Source organism: Bos indicus x Bos taurus, chromosome 17, assembly GCF_003369695.1.
Source record: "Bos indicus x Bos taurus breed Angus x Brahman F1 hybrid chromosome 17, Bos_hybrid_MaternalHap_v2.0, whole genome shotgun sequence".
In the NCBI taxonomy this organism is placed as follows: Eukaryota; Metazoa; Chordata; class Mammalia; order Artiodactyla; family Bovidae; genus Bos; species Bos indicus x Bos taurus.
This window is the reverse complement of record NC_040092.1, coordinates 9,621,043-9,640,254: the sequence shown is the minus strand read 5'-3', so window position 1 is coordinate 9,640,254 and position 19,212 is coordinate 9,621,043. Positions and strand designations below refer to the sequence as shown.

The following is a 19,212-nucleotide window of genomic DNA, read 5'->3' as shown; positions in this document are numbered from 1 at the left end:
AAAAGAGTCAGACATGACTGAGTGACTTTCACTTCACTCAAGTGGCAACTAAGTTGACGTAAATACTTAATTGTTTTGACCTCACTTACTTACTAAACGTAACTGTTGGGTTTTGTTTTTTTTTCCCCCACAGGGAAGTGGGGAGGCAAGTAGGGGCTGCCATAAAAAAAGAAATTACTGAGACATTGAGGTTGCCTAGAACCAAGAAAGTTTGGAATACTTGCATTAGGTGTAAAAAGTTGGAGATCTATATCTCTGTTTTATACATCAGTCAATAAAGGCAAATTCATTGCCTGAGGCCACCCATTGGGGTTGGGGTGTGTGTGTGTGGGGTCCGTGAAATTCACACTAGGTCTCATGTGGTTTTCAACAAGGCAAAATGCCTCTCCCAACCTCTATGTCCATTCAGATGTGTCCCCTGATTGTGAAGAAGGGCAGATTGGGGCCTGGATCCATCCCTTTCTGTTTGCCAAGCATCAATATCTGACACCCTTCTCATTCAAGAGGGGAGCCCTACTCAGGGGGCCCAGGACAACAGCCTTTGTGTGCGGTGGGAGCTGAAGTTGGGCCCTTGGTGGTGGGGCTCTTTCCTTAGATACCCTGCAGGATCTCCCCACTCCTGCTCTTAGTCCCCCTCCCAATTAAATCCACCTTCCGTCCCCAAGTCACTGGCTCAGGCACCTGGCTGCCAGGGGCCCCAGAAGTTAAGGACTTTAAAAGTCGTGCCATGGGACTTCCCTGGTGGTCCAGTGTTTAACATCGTGCTTCCACTGAAGGGGATGCAGGTTCGATCCCTGGTGGAGGAGCTAAGATCCCACAGGCCTCTTGGTGTGGCAAAAAAAAAAAGTCGTGCTGGGCATCCAGGTCCCACGCAATCCGGCTCCACCTTCTAGGCGAGAGTCTCCGAGGGGCAGCTGCAGGTGCCATGCAGCTTCCTGGAGCGGGTAACAAAGGGGAGAGCCACGAGGGGACAGCACATGGCGTCCTCCCTGACCTTCGGCTGGACTTGAGGATCTGCCCCCAGTGGTGAGCTGCCTGACCCCAAGGCTACTTATGCTAGAGATAAAGGGAAGCACTGGAAGAAATGTGGGGGTCCCATTTTCCCAAGGGGCAATTGCCAGCACCATCCCGTGCAGTTGGACTGTCAGGCTCTAGGGGGACTCTGAGCAAGCTGTTCCACCCCTCTGAGCCTCTGTTTTCTCCTCCACAGAGGGGGAATAACAGCGCCTACTTCGTAGAGTGGTTCTGAGCATTTCATACATTACTAAAGGTTAGTGCAGAGCTGAGTACACGTGGTCGGTGTGCAATGAAATATATTCAGTCCATGAATATTTATTGAGTGCCTACTAAGTACAGATGAGGCAACATTCTAAGCACTGGGAGTGAGCAAGACAGACAAAAGCCCAGCCCTGGGAGGAGTGAGGCGGACTTTCTAGCAGAGGCAGACAGACCATAAAAAACCAAACATCATCCCGACTCAATGGACATGAATTTGAGCAAACTCTGGGAGATGGTGAAGGACAGGGAAGCCTGGCATGCTGCGGTCCATGGGGTCGCGAAGCATGGGACATGACTGAGCGACTGAACAACAGCAGTGTAAGTAAATGACAGAGAGGTACAGTCCAGTAAAGATAGGATGTGAGCCGTGCATGTGATTTAAATGTTTCCAGTGGCACCATTATAAAAGTACAAAGAAATGGGTCAAATTCAGGTTTCTAATTTTTAATGTAAGATGTTTAAAAATGTAGTTTTAAGATTAAAATCTTTCGGGACTTCCCTGGCGGTCCATGCTTCCATGGACCATGGTTAAGGCTCCATGCTTCCAATGCAGGGGGCATGAGTTCGATCCCTGGTTGGGGAACTAGGGTTCCATAGGCCACAGAGCGTGGCCAGAAATTTTTTTTTAAATACACACACACAAAAAAAGCTTTCACCTAAAATATTGTTGTTTCGCGCAGAGGCATCAGCCACATTTCAGGGGCTCAGTGGCCACATGGGCCTCACGGTTGCTGAATGTGTCAAGTGAATGCAAAAATTAAGACTTGACCAGCCCGCTTTTCCCTCTGCTGGCCTGGCCTGGTCTGCAGCAAGAGCCTCCTGGCCACTGACGCCTTCTCCCCTCCACTGTTGGCAAGCATGACCCTGGTTCCTCAGACCCCTGAGAGGTGCCCCAGCCCAGGGGCTCCTCAGCACCACCCCGCCCACTCCAGGCAACGGTGTGCACCCCTCGTTCTGGGGGCTTATGGCCACCCCAGGGAACAGACAGCAGGAAGTTTTTCCAGGCTCTTACTGGAAAAGGGAAGATGTGGGTTGGTGGGGTGTGAGGATGAGTTTTTGTCCAGGGCTTGGATCAGTAGGAAGTGAGGGAGGGCTGGAACCTGCCTCTATTTAAAATTTGATATTTTTTGTTCATCAGATTTTTGGCATTAATTAAGAAATATGTTTTATTCATATATTATAAAATTTGTCCATTTAAAGTGCAAAATTCAGCGGTTTTTAGTAAAGTCACAGAGTTGTATAACATCACACAATCAATATTAGAACATTTCCATCGTCCCCAAAGAAACCTTATTCCCACCAAATAGCCACTCCCTGCCCCGACCCCCATCCCTCCAAACCCTGGCGACCATGAATCCACTTTCTGTCCATATGGACTTGCCTATTCTGGATGTTTCCTACACGTGGGATCGTACAATAGATGGCCTTTTGTGTCTGGCTTCTTTTCACTTAGCATAATGTCTTCCAGATTCACACCTATTGGAGTATGAATCAGGACTTCACTCCTTTTTGCTGTGTGTGCTCAGTCGCTTAGTCGTGTCCAACTCTTGGCAACCCCATGGACTGCAACCTGCCAGGCTCCTCTGTCCATGGGATTCTCCAGGCAAGAATACTGGAGGGGGTTGCCATTTCCTTCTCCAGGGGATCTTCCTGACTCAGGGATCGAACCTGAGTCTCCTGTGTCTCCTGCATGGCAGATGGATGCTGAGACATCAGAGAAGCCCACACTCCTTTTTATGGTCAAATAATATGCCATTGTAAGGACAGACCAGATTTTTTTCTACCCATTCTTTCACTGATGGATATGTATGTTTTTTTATTTTTTGGCTATGGTGAATTATTCTGTTGTGAACATTCATGTGCAAGTTTTTGTGTGGACATTTCTTTTAAATTCTTTTAGGGTTTGCATTAATTTAGAACTTTTAATATCCTTATATAAACTATTATTTTCTCTAGATGTACTGAGTTTTTCCATCATCCCCTTAAAATTTGCTCCTTAGTCAAGAACTTGACTAGCCTCACCCTGCAGGTCCTGTCCCTGCTAGCTGCGTGACTTTGGGTGAGTTGCTTACCCTCGCAGAGCCTCAATTTCCTCCTGTGTAAAAAGGGCATAATCCCTGTGCCCACTCACGGCTGTAGGGGGCTGCATGGAGGTAATGACGTGAGTTACAGACCCAGTCCACAGTAGACGTGAGTCAACGCGTTTTTCCTCCTGGGAGGCCTGGTGCCCTGGCTGGCTGTGGGGGGTTGTCCCCAAGTGGATGTGACCTTGCCCTGCCCTTGAGGATAGTTGGCCCAACAGCCTGGAAATCGTTGCTGCTTCTGTGCCCAAGGGTAACCTGCTGTTTGGTTCTCTTGCTCCAGCCTGACCCACTGCAAGGTCCTGCGGGGGTGGGGCCGGATGCTGGTCACCCAGAGGCCTCCCCGGCTCCCAGCACCTTGCGCCCCAGCTGTCTGGCCCCCCATCGCCGCCTCCCCCACCCTCCACTCTGCCCGTTCCCGTTGAAGGCCGCGGCTCTACCACTCTCTGCACTGCCATGAGGCCTGCACTGCGCAGGGTGAAGTCCAAAGTTCAGTCCCTTCGCTAAGCACACGGATAAATATGAACCTTGGAGAATTTCCCCAGCTCCAATGTAAACAGAGCGGGCAGGGGCCCTGATTCACTGGCCACTGGGGCCAGGGTTGGGGGTTGGGGGTGCCCACAGGGCTTGGCTAGTGGGGTTTGGGGGGGGCAGCGGGTGCAAGGAGCCTGGCTGGGGCCTGCCTGCGGGCCGGCCAGCACGGAGCCAGCCCACGCGGTCGGGGGAGGCGGCCGGCCCGGTGGCCCCTGGCCGCGTGGCCCGGCGCTAGTGGAGCCATGGTTTCTAAACTGAGCCAGCTGCAGACGGAGCTCCTGGCGGCCCTGCTCGAGTCAGGCCTGAGCAAAGAGGCGCTGATCCAGGCGCTGGGTGAGCCGGGTCCCTACCTGCTGGCTGGAGATGGCTCCCTGGACAAGGGGGAGTCCTGCGGCAGTGGCGGCAGCCGAGGGGAGCTGGCCGAGCTGCCCAATGGGCTGGGGGAGACCAGGGGCTCAGAGGACGAGACGGACGACGATGGGGACGACTTCACGCCGCCCATCCTCAAGGAGCTGGAGAGCCTCAGCCCAGAAGAGGCGGCTCACCAGAAGGCCGTGGTGGAGACCCTGCTGCAGTAAGGACCCCTCCCTTGTCCCCCGCTCCCAAGGAGCCCTGAGACAGGGACCCACCCTCGGCTCCTGCCCGCCCTTCCCAGTCCAGAGTCCCATGGGCTGTAGCCTGGTTGTTGCGACGGGGACAGGGCCCGTTAGAGTTTGGAGGTGGTGGGAGGGGGGTTCTGGCTTGGAGGTTGCAGTCTCCAGCACCCGATCCGGCCCTCTGCAGGGTCCTGTCCCCATGAGCCAAGGCTTCCAGCCCAGAGCTTGGGAAGTGGGGCATGCCCGCAGGGGAACCCCAAGATGGGAACAGAGCAGAGAATCCACAATTTGAGTACCCGGGGAGAGAACTGGGGAAGGGGTGGTGGTGGGAATTTTTAGCTACCAGGCACATTTCTAGTCCCCCAGTCCTAACTTCCCAGCTAAACATCAGGGCACACCCCTGGCTAGGGTTTTGGGGGGCCCCCTTTGCCTCCGCAGAACTTGAGCTTTCAGCCGGGAGAACCCAGGTCTTTCTTACCTGTGGGAAATGGAGCCTCAGGAGGGGAGCTACTCCCCTTTCCAGCACAGCCTCAGGCCCCCCATCACCAGCGGGTATCGCTAGAAGCCTCCCTGCTCTGTACCCCCAACCCACCGGCTGGCTCTCCCCATCTCCTGGAGGACGGGGTGGGTCTGAGCTCTCTGCTCCCCTCTCCTCAGCAGAGCTGAGCTGGTTACTAATTACCCACGGGCTTTATTATTTCTCTTTTGTTTTATAAATTTATAAATGGCGAAAGGCTCTGATAAGGCCTGTGATCATTAACTTGTAGGGCTGGTGGCCTGGGGAGGCCTGAGCCATTTCTGACTTCCCCCCAGGTGGGGGTGGGGGAGGTTGGGGGAGGTTGGAGGTGAAGGAAGGGAAGCCTGGGGGCTGCAGGGACAGCACCCCTCCAAGGCTCTGTAACCTCCCTCCTAACAGTCCGGGGAGGGGTGCCCGGCTGAGGTTTCACCGGCGTCATTTCGGGCAATGTTGAGATGAACTCTGGAGGAAGCTACATACAGAGAAGGATGAGGAAAGGAAACTGGGGCTCAGAGAGGGGAAGGAGCTGGACTAAGGATGCCCAGCTGGGGCTCCATACCCCTCTCTTGGGACTGGGGTCGGAGCTGGGGGCAGCTAGGGGTGACGGGGTCGGGGGGAGGTGGGTTGCTGAGGAAGAGTTCCTAAAGACTATCTCTTTTCTGTCCAAGGTCTGGATCCCAGCCTGGGGTGGGGGAGGGCGGGATCCATCCCTCAGGGAGCCCTCAGGGCCTGCCAGGCCTTCTGAGGGCCGGGGAGGGGGCAGGGGAGCAGCCAGGGCCCCCTGACTTGGCAGGAGGAGGAGGGCAAAGGGCCCTGCTGGGCTGCAGGGGAGGGGCATAGAGTCAGGCATCACCAGACCCAGGGAGAGGGCAACCTGGACAGGGTGGGGCTGGGCCAGAACTGCTCAGGGCCCCAGATGGGCCTGGGGGCTTTCAGCGGGGAGTAGGGGGCAGGGGGGGTACCAAAGGCCTTACCTGGCTGGGTGGGGCCTCTTGACCAGTAGCCCCTCCAGCAGGATGATGGGTGGACAGGAAGGCTTGATCCACAGCACGCAGGGGTCAAAGTGCTCCCTGGGGACCAGCAGAGACCTGGAGGCGGAGGGAGAGAGAGGAGACAAGAAGGAAGAGACGGGGGTTGGGGGTGAGTCTCGGGAGATGGAGAGAGAGACCTGGAGAAGCAGAGTGGAGCGGAGGAGCCAGGAGGGGCCTGGGGCTGACATGTAGCTGGGAGAAGGGGCTGGGGAGAGAGCGAGGTGCCCCAAGCTGCGAGGAAGCTGGAGTGCTTGCCTCCCGCCCCGATTGGGTTTTCTTTAATGCTAACAGCATGCTATTTACTTTCCATTTAAATTTGAGATGTTGCTATAAATTATCAACCAGCTCCTTGTTCCTGCGGAGTTTATAACTAACTACCTGGGTTACTTATTGTTCAGGTAACAAAAGGGATCTGAAAACACCCCGAGGGGGGAAAGTGGGGCCTTGAGCCTCAGGACATAGGCTGAAGAGGGGTGGGGGACCCCTGTGACAGCCCTGGGTGGTGGGGGAAGTTGAGGCTGGAAAGGATGGCGAAAGGGTAGGACTTTCCCAGGAAGCCAGGTGTGACCTAGAGTTAACTTGGACATGTCTCTTCTCATCCTGCCTTGGTTTCCCTGACCAGGACAATGAGTAAAATTCACACTCCCTGCCCTGGTTCCCTGACCTCTTCCTCAGGTACCTCTCTCCCCGCCACCACTTTCCTCCACTTACATTACACTGACTTCACTGATTCCCACCTCAGGACCTTTGCACGTGCTGTACCTTCTCCCTGGACCCTTCTTTCCAGATCTTCCCATGACCAATTCCTTCCCCTTTTTGCTCCAATATCACCTTGTCAGTGAGGCCCTCCCTGATCACCCCATCTAAAGGAAGGTTCCAGCATCATCACTCTCTTCCTCTATTTTCGCTGACTTTCTCCTGAAATGTATCATTACTTATGATCATCTTATTTGTCTGTTTTCTGTCTCGGGCCATGACTACCGAAGCTCTTCCAGATCTGTGTTCACCACTCAGACCCCTGATCTCCAGCCTGGTAGCTGACATTCATGAATGAATGAGTGACAAGTAGGTTTCTCTGAGCTTTGGGGACATCTGCTGCTATGGCCAAGGGAGGAGCTTGTCCCCAGGGCTCCTTCCTGAGTGTCCTCCTAGGTCCTCCTATCCCTGAGCCGCTCAAACTCGAGGGTCTCTGGTCCTCTCCATTGGGCAGTACCAAGGCCCGGAGACGCAGGAAGACAGGGGCTGAGGTGGGACAATCTGACACCCCGACAGAGGCCAGCCTGCCTGGACTTGATCCCCAGCTTGGCTGGGGCAGGCAGTTTTAGTTTTCTGAGCCCCAGTGTTCTCTGCAAGGCAGAGTTGATCATAATGCTTACCCACAGGGTTAAACGGCATGTAAGTGCAACAAACAACTGCTATTATCAATGGTCCCATTTTACAGATGAGCAAACTATGGCTCAGAGAGGCAAAGTGACCTGCCCGAGGTAGCCTTACAAAGCAGGACGGCCAGGACTTGGACCCAGGTCCTCCACACTTGACACAGCACCCTGAGGTCACATGCCTTTCTTTGACACGTTCATCTCCCTCTTTACCCTCCTCCAGCAGTCTCACTGTTAACCATTGACTGATTTCCATGCAGTGCTCTAGGGCTGACGCGTGCGTGCGTGCTCAGTCACTAAGTCGTGTCCGACTCTGAGATCCTATGGGCTGTAGCTTGCCAGCCTCCTCTGTCCATGGGATTTCCCAGGCAAGAATACTGGAGTGGGTTGCCATTTCTTCATCCAGAGGATCTTCCTGATGCAGGGATCAATCCTGCATCTCCAGCATTGGCAGGCAGATTCCCTACCACTGAGCCACCTGGGAAGTCCCCTAGGGCTTATGAAGGGCTTACAAATGCATGAAACTCATCTTCTCCTCCTGATAACCTATGAAATATTATTAGCCCCCTATCATGGTTGAGGAAACTGAGGAACATGGAAGTTAAGCAACTTCCGAGAGCCACCTGGAGGGTGAGTGGTAGAACTGGGGTTCACGCTGAGAACTCGGCTCCCCTCTAGGTAAATGGCTCTTCAGGCTGGTCTCCCAGCTCTGCAACCTTGGACCCACCAAAATCCCATGGGCCTGTAAGCAAGAGGCCCAAAGTCTCAAACCTCTGAGGGACTCCAGAACCGGCAGGAGGTGGGAGGAGGGAGATATGGGCAGATATCCACCATTCCTGAGCCTTCTTCCCTCTGCTGTGGGGCTGGGAGGCCCCAGGACTAAGTTGCAGATGGTGATGATGGAGGTGGTGGTGGTAACAATATCGTTCCACTTACTGAGCTCTTACTGTGCGCCTGGCCCTGACCTCAGCATTTCACCCCTGCTAGAAACTCATCCAGTTCTCCCAATAGACAACTGGGAGGCAGACGTGGAACCATCATCCTGTTACAGGGCGGATGAGAGGCGTGTACATGACAGGCGTGAGGTCACAGAGGTGGGATTCAAACTGGGGATTGGCTTAACTCAAACCCATTAGCGTGAAAGCAGGAGATGCCTGGAGACCTGGCCTCTTAATTCTGCCTTGGGGAAAATGTCCTGAAAAGAGCCCTGTTCTTGGAGACTGTGTGTGTGTGTGTGTGTGTGTGTGTCTGTGTTTTGTGGAGGTGGAGAAAGCAGAAATCAGAGACAAAGAGACAGAAAGAGAGTGTGTGTGAAACAGTGACAGACAGACAGAGACACACGGGGTCAGATGGACAGGGAGAGACAGCAGATCTTTAATTTGAGCCCAGAGAGGCGCTGCTGAAGGAAGACTGGGCTCCTTCTCTCTGGAGAAGAGACGGAGGGAAGAAGGACCTCTCTCTCAGGAGAGGGATGACTGCAGTTGGGGGAGGAGGGAGGCCATGGGCAGCCCAGCCCCGGAATCAGATAAACATGTTTGCCGTGGAGCACAAGGCTGGACTTTGTCCTGCCCTTCCCTCCCAGGACTGACTGGCATCTGGGGAGCTGGTAGAGGGGGGTGGTGGCAGGGAGGAGAGGCTTCTAAGGGCCCCTGAAAGCAGGCAGACAGGGCTCAGGGAGATGTCAGGGGTACAGGCAGAGTGAAATAGTCCTGAGCCCCAGTGAGGTCCCCTTGGACAAGCACACACCTTTCTGAGCTTCAGTTTTCTCACCTGTGAGATGAGTCGACAAGTAGCACCTAGCTTCCAGGGTTAAGATTTAAATGACCAGCCCTTAGCACAGTGCCTGGCTCCCTGTGAATACCCCAAAACATGCATTCTCCTGGCTGCCAATCAGCTACTGACTGCTGACTGTTTTAACTGCATCTGTCCCTATCTTCCCTTCCTCCCTCCCTCTATGCGACCTGCTGATAAAAAAGGAGGAAGTCAGAGGGCCAATGAGGATGAAGGTCTCTGTGCCCTTGGGTCTCAGAGTGGGGCAGGCAAGACTGGTTCTTGGAGGAAAGAGAAGGCCCGGGGGGGGGGAAGGCACTGTGGGGTGGGCTTTAGAGTGCTGGGAGAGAGGTTAATTTGCTTTTAGATTTTTTTTTCACAATTCAGTTTTAAACATGATCTATGTAGTATATTATCAATATATGATATTGATATATATGACACATGATCCTGTATCATATAATTTACAAAGCGCAGAAGAGTAACAGAGAAAAGCCCCCACCCCGCCCCATCCCTAGCATCCAATCAGTGTCTCCAGTTCTTTCTGTATCCTTCCGGTATTTTATGTGAACACAAGCAAATATGTAGACATGTTTTATCCCAATTAAAAAAAATTTTTTTTAATTTGGCTGTACCAAGTCTTAATTGCGGCATGCAAGAGCTTTGTTGCCTCGGGCGGGCTCTTAGCAGAAGCATATAGGGTCTAGTCCCCTGACCCGGGCCCCCTGCCTAGGGAGCACAGAGTCTTAACCCCTGGGCCACCAGGAAAGACCCTGTCCCACTTTAAATTTTATTTTTTAATATATAATTTTATTTGTTTCTTTTTTGACTGTGCTGGGCCTTTGTGGCTGTGTGGCTTTTCTCTAGTTGCAGCGAGTAGGGGCTACTCTCTAGCTGCAGTGTGTGGGCTTCTTATAGTGGTGGCTTCTCTTGGGGACCACGGGCTCTAGGGCATGTGGTCGTCAGTAGCTGGGCACCTGGGCTTGGGAGTTGTGGCTCCCGGGCTCTAGAGCACAGGCTCAGCAGTTGTGGCAGATGGGCTCGGTTGCCCTGAGGCATGTGGGCCCTTCCAGGACCAGGGCTGGAACCTGTGTCTGCTGTGTTGGCAGGTGGACCCTTTACCACTGGGCCATTAGGGAAGGCCCCACACAGCAGATGTACCAGACGAACTGTTCCAGCTGGGCTTGTGCAGAGCTTTCTCAGGGGGTTGGAGCGAGGCGCTGCAATCTGGTTGACCAGCATCCTTTTGCTGGACGTTCAGGTTGTATCCAATCTTTGGCTGCGACATGTGATGCAGCAACACGCCGTTTGTCACACATACCAGAATTGGAAGCCTCCGATTTCTGAAAGCAAATAGCTGCAAAGAGGCGGTGGGAACACCGGCTTAGGATTGCACAGACCTGGGTTCAAATCCCAGTTCTGCCTCTCTCAGCACAGCTGCATCTGCCACGTGATGTAGCAGAAGCTCAGGAGAGGATGAAGGGAAAAGAGGAAGGCTGAGACACAGCAGGAGAGGGAGAGGGAAGGACTTATTTGGTACAGGCAGCCTGACCCTTTCTGTTCCCCACGGTGAGCTGAGGGCAGGAGGCTGAGCAACAGTGGCCTCAGGTCCCTTGAATCCCTCCAGTGACAGAACTACGTACATTTTTTCTTACAAGAAGTTCTTGGGATGCCAGCCCATAACCCTGGGACTCTGTTGAAAAACTAGCCATCCGCCTCAGGGCTGTGCGGAGACTGGCCGCGCCATCGTCTAGGGTTAAGTGCAGACTTTCAGGAGGCATTTTGACGCTATGTAATTTTTATCAGATGAGCCAACTTAGAACTAAATCCCTTGAGCTGGGGCGGGACTCTGCTGGGCTGACCCCATGACCCTGGGCAAGAGATACATGTGACACAGTGCTTTGAGCCTCAGTGACCCTGGCTGTCAAGTGGGAGAATCATGTTTCTCGCCTTCTTGACAGATCCAACTTTTTTCTTCCAGCAGGTCACTCTCATCTGTACATCCACCCGCCTACCCACCTATCCATCCACACATCCATCCATCCATGCTTTCAACTGCTCATCCATCCACCTACCTCACCACCTGTTCATCCATCCATCTACCATCTACCCATCAACCATCACATTGCTTTATCCATCAGCCGTCCTCTCACCCGCCACCCACCGTCAATCCATTGTTCATCCCATTACCTATCCATCCATCCATCCATGCTTTTATCCAATTATCCACCCATCTACCCTACCATCTGTCCATCCATACACCCACCTATCCGTCCATTTATCTACCATCTGCCCATCAACCAACCCATTTATCCATCCATCCTCTCACCCACCACCCACCATCAATCCATTGGCCATCACATTACCTATCCATGCATGCATCCATCCATCCATATATACGTACAGTCATTCATTCATGCAGTCACCAAGGGCATACTCTATGTCAGGCCTATGTTGGGTGCTGAGAACCAGACAGTTCCTGCCCTCCAGGTGTGTACAGTCTCTCAGTGGATAAGACACAGTCACAAATAACATTTCTAGGTAGAATGAGGAGGGGTCTTTAACGGAGGATCCTCCCCATGGGCCTGTGTAGCTTCCAGGGTGAGCCTGTTTAAGTCTACATGTGTGTCCGTGTATCACTGTGTGTTTCTAAACCTTCATCTGTTCCTGTGTGTGCAGGGCTGGTTGGGGCCTGTCTGCACGTCTGCCACGTGTGTGTGTCTGTGAATCTCTGCCCCCATGTCCTTGTGTCCTGACATGAGTGCCCATACCTCCCCGTCCCTGAGTCAGGCCACAGGCCCCTAGGCTCCACACCTGCCTCCATCCACCATCCCCGCCTCCCGGGTGGACAGGGCTCCCAGCACCCACCCCTGGCTCAGCAGACGGTCCTTCCCCCAGGGAGGACCCGTGGCGCGTGGCCAAGATGGTCAAGTCCTACCTGCAGCAACACAACATCCCGCAGCGGGAGGTGGTCGACACCACCGGCCTCAACCAGTCCCACCTGTCCCAGCACCTCAACAAGGGCACGCCCATGAAGACGCAGAAGCGAGCCGCCCTGTACACCTGGTACGTCCGCAAGCAGCGAGAGGTGGCCCAGCGTAAGTAATGACCGACAGCAGCCCGTCTTCCCGGCAGGGCCTGGGACTCCCTGCAGCTCGAGGGCGGGGGCTGGAAGTCTCGCCCCCTCCCCATTCCTTGGATAGGCAGATGGACAAAGTCGAGGAGCGGGTGGTAGTGGGGGGGGGAGGGGAATTCAACCAGCGTGTATCACCTGTTCTGTGGGAGGCGCTCTGGTGGAGGGAAAGAGGGTTGATCCTGGGCATCGAGAGATGGATGAACTGGGTCCCTGCCTTCTAAGAGCGTCCTGTGCAGAGGGGAAGCCAGAGGACAAATCCGCATGATTCGGTGAGATGAGAATTAAAATGTGATAACACCAACAAGAGCCAGCGTTTCTGGAGCACGCACCATGTTCCAGGCCCAGCACAGGGCACCACAGGGAACGTTTCCAAGTGTTGAGCTTGCAGAGAAGCAGCTCCTCTTCCTCACGGAGGCAGGGGCATCAGGAGTGATCACACGAGGAATATGACCTCTTGACTAAGTCTTGAAGTGTCAGTTGAATTTCGACCCCTGAAGATGCAGGGAAGGGAGTTTCAGGCAGAAGGAACAGCAGCAACGAAGGCTCAGAGGCGAGGTGTATGCTCAGGGAACCCTCCACTGCAAACCTGGGGAGAGCTAGGCATGTTCTCATTCAGGGCATGGTGGGTTTTACCACCTGAGCTTCATACCCTATAGAATCCCAAGTGCACTTCCACACTTTTGAGCTTAAGTGTAAAAAAGATGGGTTTTGATGTTTCTTTTATAATTATCCAGGTTTGTTTTTAAGGCAATACTCATACTTAGTTTTAATAAAACAGAAGAAAGATTTTACAATAAAAATTAGGAGTCTTCTCCTAAAGCAGCCACGGGCATTCCTAGTCTCATACAGATCCTTCCAGAGGTATTATATGCAAACACTGCTGCTATTTAGTCACTTGGTCATGTCTGACTTTTGCCACCCCATGGACTGTAGCCCTCCAGGCTTCTCTGTCCATGGGGCTTCCCCGGCAAGAATATGGTGAATCCTGAGCCACCAGGGATGACCCCCGTGCATACATGAGCCATACACTATATATATATATATATATATATATATATATATATATATATATACACACATCTATATTTCCTCTGCTGTTTGAAGGGCAGCTAGCTGTTCTGTTATTTGGAAGTGCCATTAACTGGCCTCCTACCAAAGAATCAGCTGAGAAAGTGGCTGGGTATCTTCTCTACTGGCTAATACTTGTACTTCAGGCTTGATTTTCAAGGCTAGAATGTTGAAAATAACTCTTGAATCTACTCAGGAGATACAAGTTCAGGTTTCTGCTCTACTGTGTGGCCCTGGAAAAATATTTCACCTCCCTGAGCCTCAGTTACATCTTCTGTAAAATGGGATGGCATATGTGTCCAATGTGAATAAAAGGTGATGCCTACCTGGAGCCTTATATTGAGGACTGTGAGATTATATCTCGGCCCAATAGAAGAGTGTGCAGGGGTTGATTAGTGATGTCTGCCTTGGACACAGGTTAGGCAAGGGGTGACGTGTGCTGTGTGTTTGTCATCACTGGATTAGGCAATTTCTGGGTTCGAGCTGCAAGCCCCTCTGGCTCAGCACCCTGGGAATGAGAAAGAAGCAGAGGCATGCTCAGGCTGATGCGGGAAGGTGGGCTGGCCAGTGTCCTGCTCACAGCTCTCTGTGCCCGCAGAATTCACCCATGCAGGCCAGGGTGGGCTGATTGAAGAGCCTGCGGGAGATGAGCTGCCGACCAAGAAGGGGCGCAGAAACCGATTCAAATGGGGCCCAGCCTCCCAGCAGATCCTGTTCCAGGCCTATGAGAGGCAGAAGAACCCCAGCAAGGAGGAGCGGGAGGCGCTGGTGGAGGAGTGCAACAGGTAGAATGGTTGGCGGTCGGCAGGGCTGGCTGGGTCTGGGCTGGGTCTGGGCTGGGGAAGGCAAGGAGGGCTCTGGATCCTGAGGGAGGCCCCCCAATCCACTCCAATGTTCTTGCCTGGAGAATCCCAGGGATGGGGGAGCCTGGTGGGCTGCCGTCTATGGGGTCGCACAGAGTCGGACACGACTGAAGCGACTTAGCAGCAGCAGCAGCAGCAGCTGTTGGCCCAGGAGTTCTCAGCTCCCATGCAGGGCCTGAAACCTAGCTCTGTTTCTGGCACCCACCCCCCACCCAGGGGTCCCCAACCTCCAAATCTAATGCCTGATGACGCGATATGGAGCTGATGTAATAATAATAGAAACAAGTGTTAGTCACTCAGTAGTGTCCGACTTTTTGTGACCCCATGGACTGTAGCCTGCCAGGTTCCTCTGTCCATGGAATTCTCCAGGAAAGAACACTGGAATGGGTAGCCATTCCCTTCCTGAGCCAGGGATCGAACCTGGGTCTCCGGCATTGCAGGCAGAGGGAAGCCCCAACAGAAACAGAGTGCACAATAAATGTAATGCATTTGAATCACCCCAAAAACCATTCCCCACACCCCAGCCCATGAAAAAACTGTCTTCCATGAAACTGGTCCCTGGTGCCAAAACGGTTAGGAACTGCTACCCTGCCTACCCAAGCGCCCGAGTGGGGCTGCTCGTCTCACTCACCCTCCGCTTACTGTGCTCCCTCTGTATGAAGAGACTCAAGAGAGGCTAAGCCATTTGCTCAAGATCGCAGAGCAGACTGGGCTCAGAAGCCAGGTCTGTCAGCTTCAGTGGACTCTCGGGTAGAGAGCCCTGCTTCTCAGTACCTCCCCCAGGCTCACAGAACCTGTCTCTCCAGGGCGGAGTGCATCCAGAGGGGGGTGTCACCGTCGCAGGCCCAGGGACTGGGCTCCAACCTCGTCACAGAGGTGCGTGTCTACAACTGGTTTGCCAATCGCCGCAAGGAAGAAGCCTTTCGGCACAAGCTGGCCATGGACACGTACAGCGGGCCGCCGCCGGGGCCAGGTCCCAGCCCTGTGCTGCCCGCCCACAGCTCCCCTGGTCTGCCCCCGCCTGCCCTTTCCCCCAGTAAGGTCCACGGTGAGTGCCATGTGGGCAGGGGGACTGGGCAGTGGGCAAAGGGAATATGGGGTAAACCACTTAGCACCTCATTATGGCTCCAGCTCCATTCGCACCCTATCCACCCCACCCCTCTCCTCTCCTCTCCTCTGACCACTCAGCTCCAGCCACTGCCCTCTCTTCTGTCCACCACATTCACTCCGACCCCACTGGATTTCGGTTACTGCAATTCATTCTCGATCAAGCCAACTTAATCCCTTTCAGCTCAGTTCAACTCAATCCAGTTCAACTCACTATAATCTGAGTTTCATTTAAATTTCATACAGTTTGGTCCAATCCCATTCCCAACTGATCAGTTTAACTAAATGTATTTCAAGGAAATTCGGTTAATCTCGTATCGTAGAGTTCAATTTCAATCCAATTCGATTTGATCCAATTCAACTCAATCTCAGTTCATTTCCGGTTTGATTCAGCTTGATCAGTTTCATTCACCTAATTCCAATTCATTCTATTCAAGTTTGCTGCGGTTTAATTTCATTAGCCTAGTTCAGTTTGGCTCTGTTGTCTTTCATTGAGCACTGACTGCATGTCCGGTGTAGCCCTGGGCAGTGGGGGGCCACAGAGCTGATAAAACACAAAGCTTGTGTTCAAGGGGTGGAACAAGCAGCCAGCACAGGGCCTGGCAGGAAGTGGATACTCCAGCAAAATCTGCTGGCTGCATAGAGAAAGATGGTGTAGTGGCCTGAGCAAGCCAATACAATTTGGGGTGTTGGGGGCCGTGGGCACAGGCAGGAAACTGGGGCACTGACGCTGGACACTGCTCCCACTCCAGGCGTGCGCTATGGACAGCCTGCCACCAGTGAGGGGGCGGAAGTGCCCTCAAGCAGCGGCGGTCCCTTGGTGACAGTGTCTGCACCCCTGCATCAAGTGTCTCCCACCGGCCTGGAGCCCAGTCACAGTCTGCTGAGCACAGAGGCCAAGCTGGTGAGTGTCCCCCCAACCCTCCCCCATCTCCCCTCAGCTGGGATATTCTGGGGCAGTACCCGGGGAGGCAGGGTGGGGCAGTACCCGGGGAGGCAGGGTGGGGCCCCACCCTGACTCAGTCTGGCTTCCCCTCCAAGGTCTCAGCCACTGGGGGCCCCCTGCCCCCGGTCAGCACCCTGACAGCACTGCACAGCTTGGAGCAGACATCTCCAGGCCTCAGCCAGCAGCCCCAGAACCTCATCATGGCCTCGCTTCCCGGGGTCATGGCCATTGGGCCTGGAGAGCCTGCCTCCCTGGGCCCCACGTTCACCAACACAGGAGCCTCCACACTGGTCATTGGTAAGCTGGTGGGGCTGGAAGGGGGCCATCTGAGTGAGGGCCTCATGGGGTCTCCCGCTGAATCCAGGAATGGGGAGAGCCACTGGGACTCATTCATTCATAGATTTATTGAGTGCCTGCGCCATGCTCCACCAGGGATACACAAGTGAACCAAAGAGCCCCAGAACTCAGTCACCTAAGTGGGGGAGGCAGACGATAAACATAATACACAAGTTACACAATACCTAAGATGGTGAAACAGCTACAGGAAAACAGAGCAGTGTAAGGGGGACTGACGTTTTCTAGGTTTTAGTTTTTTTTTCTTAAAGTTCAGAAAGAGTTTATTCACAGAACTATTATGCAGAAGCTCAATATATGACAGACAGGGAGTTGCTGGGGAAGAGGTACAGAGTTAAGCCCCAAGGCCTCTGCACTGCTGCAGAACCCCAGGGCACCAAGGAACCCTCTTTGACACACTCCCTGCCCTTATAGTAAGCTGGCAGCTCAGAGAGGGGGAGTCACTTGCCTGGGCCTTAATGCAGTGCAAGGCTGTTTCCGGATTACCTCGTCCCCTCCTCCAAGCCACGGGCTCTAGGAGGGAGGGCTGGTGCCCCTGGGGGTCCGGGCTGGGCCTGGGGACACCACGGAGGTAGCCGGAGGCCTGGCCGACCCCTGCCCCTCCCACCACTTCAGGCCTGGCCTCCACGCAGGCACAGAGTGTGCCGGTCATCAACAGCATGGGCAGCAGCCTGACCACCCTGCAGCCCGTCCAGTTCTCGCAGCCGCTGCACCCTTCCTATCAGCAGCCACTCATGCCTTCTGTGCAAAGCCACGTGGCCCAGAGCCCCTTCATGGCCACCATGGCCCAGCTGCAGAGCCCCCACGGTGAGCACCCCTTGGCCCCCTGCTGGGGGGTGGGGTGGTGGGAACCCAGGGGAAGGGGCGGTGTGGCAGATGCTGTGGTCTATGTGTCTGATACTCACAGAAGTGTGAGTGCTTCTGTGATGGGGGCTCTGGGGGTGCTCAGATGCACGTCCATGGGCTGAATACATTTCAATGTGTGAATCCATGTGGTCGTGTGTACACACCCACATGTGCCCTTGGGGCCATGTGTACCCCTCAGCTTTTAGAAAGGTGATATGGTGCATACACCATGAGGACGTACAACACTCTCAGCAAGGCTTGGTCCGACACCCTTTCATCAAACACCATGGTTTCTGCAGCCAAAGGGAGAATTCCACGAAGCAGGGTTAATAGGCTCAGGACCGACTTCGCCACCAGACAAGCTCTAATACCAACCTGATGAACACCTGTTGGTTTTCAGACCTTTCTGGAACTTGGATTCTTGGATGAGGGATTTGTGGACCTGAACGTCTGTGTGTGTGGTGGCCACCATTTATGTGTGTATGTGGGTGGCTGTGTTTTCATCTGAGTCCATGTGACCATACGTGATTTGTGTCGCTTTTCTGCTGGTGTATGTGTGTTTTGGGGGGGCTGGGACTGCAGATGGAATGCTGGGTTACGCTGTGGAGAGGGGCCCTGGAGGTGGGGGATAAGATGCGCCCCCCTCACCAGGGCACTGACCCTTCCATCCAGGGCCCGTACTGAGTACCCCATCAGCACCTGCATCTCTGGGTCCCTTCCACACCTGCGCTCTCCAGGTGACGGCAGGAGTGGGCTCCCCGCCTCCCCCAGGCTCCTCCCCACAAGACAGGCAGAGCAGGCCCCTGCGGTTGGGGGCAGCACCCATCTCTTCTACCTGGAGCTCCCAGGTTTTAGAAATCAGCCCTGAGTCCCCGACCATTGCCCCACTGCGGGGCTCACCAGGCCCACGCCTCTGCCTTGAGGCCCCTCATGGGAGGAGCCCAGCCGGACCCAGGTGCCACGTCTGTACCCTCCTTTTTCCTCCCTCCTGGCCAGCCCTCTACAGTCACAAGCCTGAGGTGGCCCAGTACACCCACACGGGCCTGCTTCCGCAGACCATGCTCATCACCGACACCACCAACTTGAGCGCCCTGGCCAGCCTCACGCCCACCAAGCAGGTAAGGCCCCGCCCCTCCATGGGCCCTGCCCCAGCCCCCGTCTAGGGCGGCTCAGGAGCTGCTCTTCCGCCAGGTCTTCACCTCAGATGCTGAGGCCTCCAGCGAGTCCGGGCTTCACACGCCGGTGTCTCAGACCACCACCATCCACATCCCCGGCCAGGACCCTGCTGGCATCCAGCAGCTGCAGCCCAGCCATCGGCTCAGCGCCAGCCCCACCGGTGAGCCCCCTTGCCCCACCCCACCCCTTCTCGCTGTCCCCACAGCTGAGGGAGGTGGCGGGGAGGGGTGGACATGTGAGGGGGCACGGGTGCTCTCCTGAAGTGAGACGAGAGGGGTGTGAAGCCACAGGAAGCGGGCCTGTCTCACTGCAACATCCATTAACTCGGTGGAGGAAGAAGATAACCTGAAGTAGGGCGGAATAGAAGGCGTGGGAAGGGCTTGCTGGGGGCGCCGGAGATGACTCGTGGATGTGCTCCTCTGGCTCCGCGTTTGGTGTTTTTTGAATCTGTTGCCAACAGTTAAAAAATTAAGAGCTTTCACACCTTTCTGGCTTCTCCTGGGGAGTCAGAAGGACTCACGTTCCCCCGT

The 19,212-nt window shown here is 54.4% G+C and overlaps 1 protein-coding gene and 1 long non-coding RNA gene across 3 annotated transcripts in view; one reads left to right on the top strand and one right to left on the bottom strand.

Annotated features, from left to right (window-relative positions):
* Positions 1–1,316: 1,316 nt before the first annotated feature.
* Positions 1,317–7,739, bottom strand: LOC113907413. 2 transcript variants are annotated; one of them, XR_003515190.1, is made up of 2 exons: positions 5,981–7,739; positions 1,317–2,964 (listed from the first exon to the last, which is right to left on the bottom strand). It is a non-coding gene; the product is annotated as an uncharacterized LOC113907413 (long non-coding RNA). The 2 variants fall into 2 exon arrangements; XR_003515189.1 differs by lacking the exon at positions 1,317–2,964 and adding an exon at positions 5,161–5,478 and having other exon boundaries at positions 5,981–7,734.
* HNF1A (HNF1 homeobox A) overlaps positions 3,367–19,212 on the top strand; it is an 18,082-nt gene continuing 2,236 nt past the window's right edge. The window contains 9 exon segments of the mRNA XM_027566554.1: positions 3,367–4,467; positions 12,085–12,284; positions 13,989–14,175; positions 15,060–15,301; positions 16,113–16,264; positions 16,402–16,603; positions 17,276–17,467; positions 18,503–18,662; positions 18,664–18,842. Coding sequence (XP_027422355.1) covers positions 4,136–4,467; positions 12,085–12,284; positions 13,989–14,175; positions 15,060–15,301; positions 16,113–16,264; positions 16,402–16,603; positions 17,276–17,467; positions 18,503–18,662; positions 18,664–18,842 — 1,846 coding nt within the window. The 5' untranslated portion in view covers positions 3,367–4,135.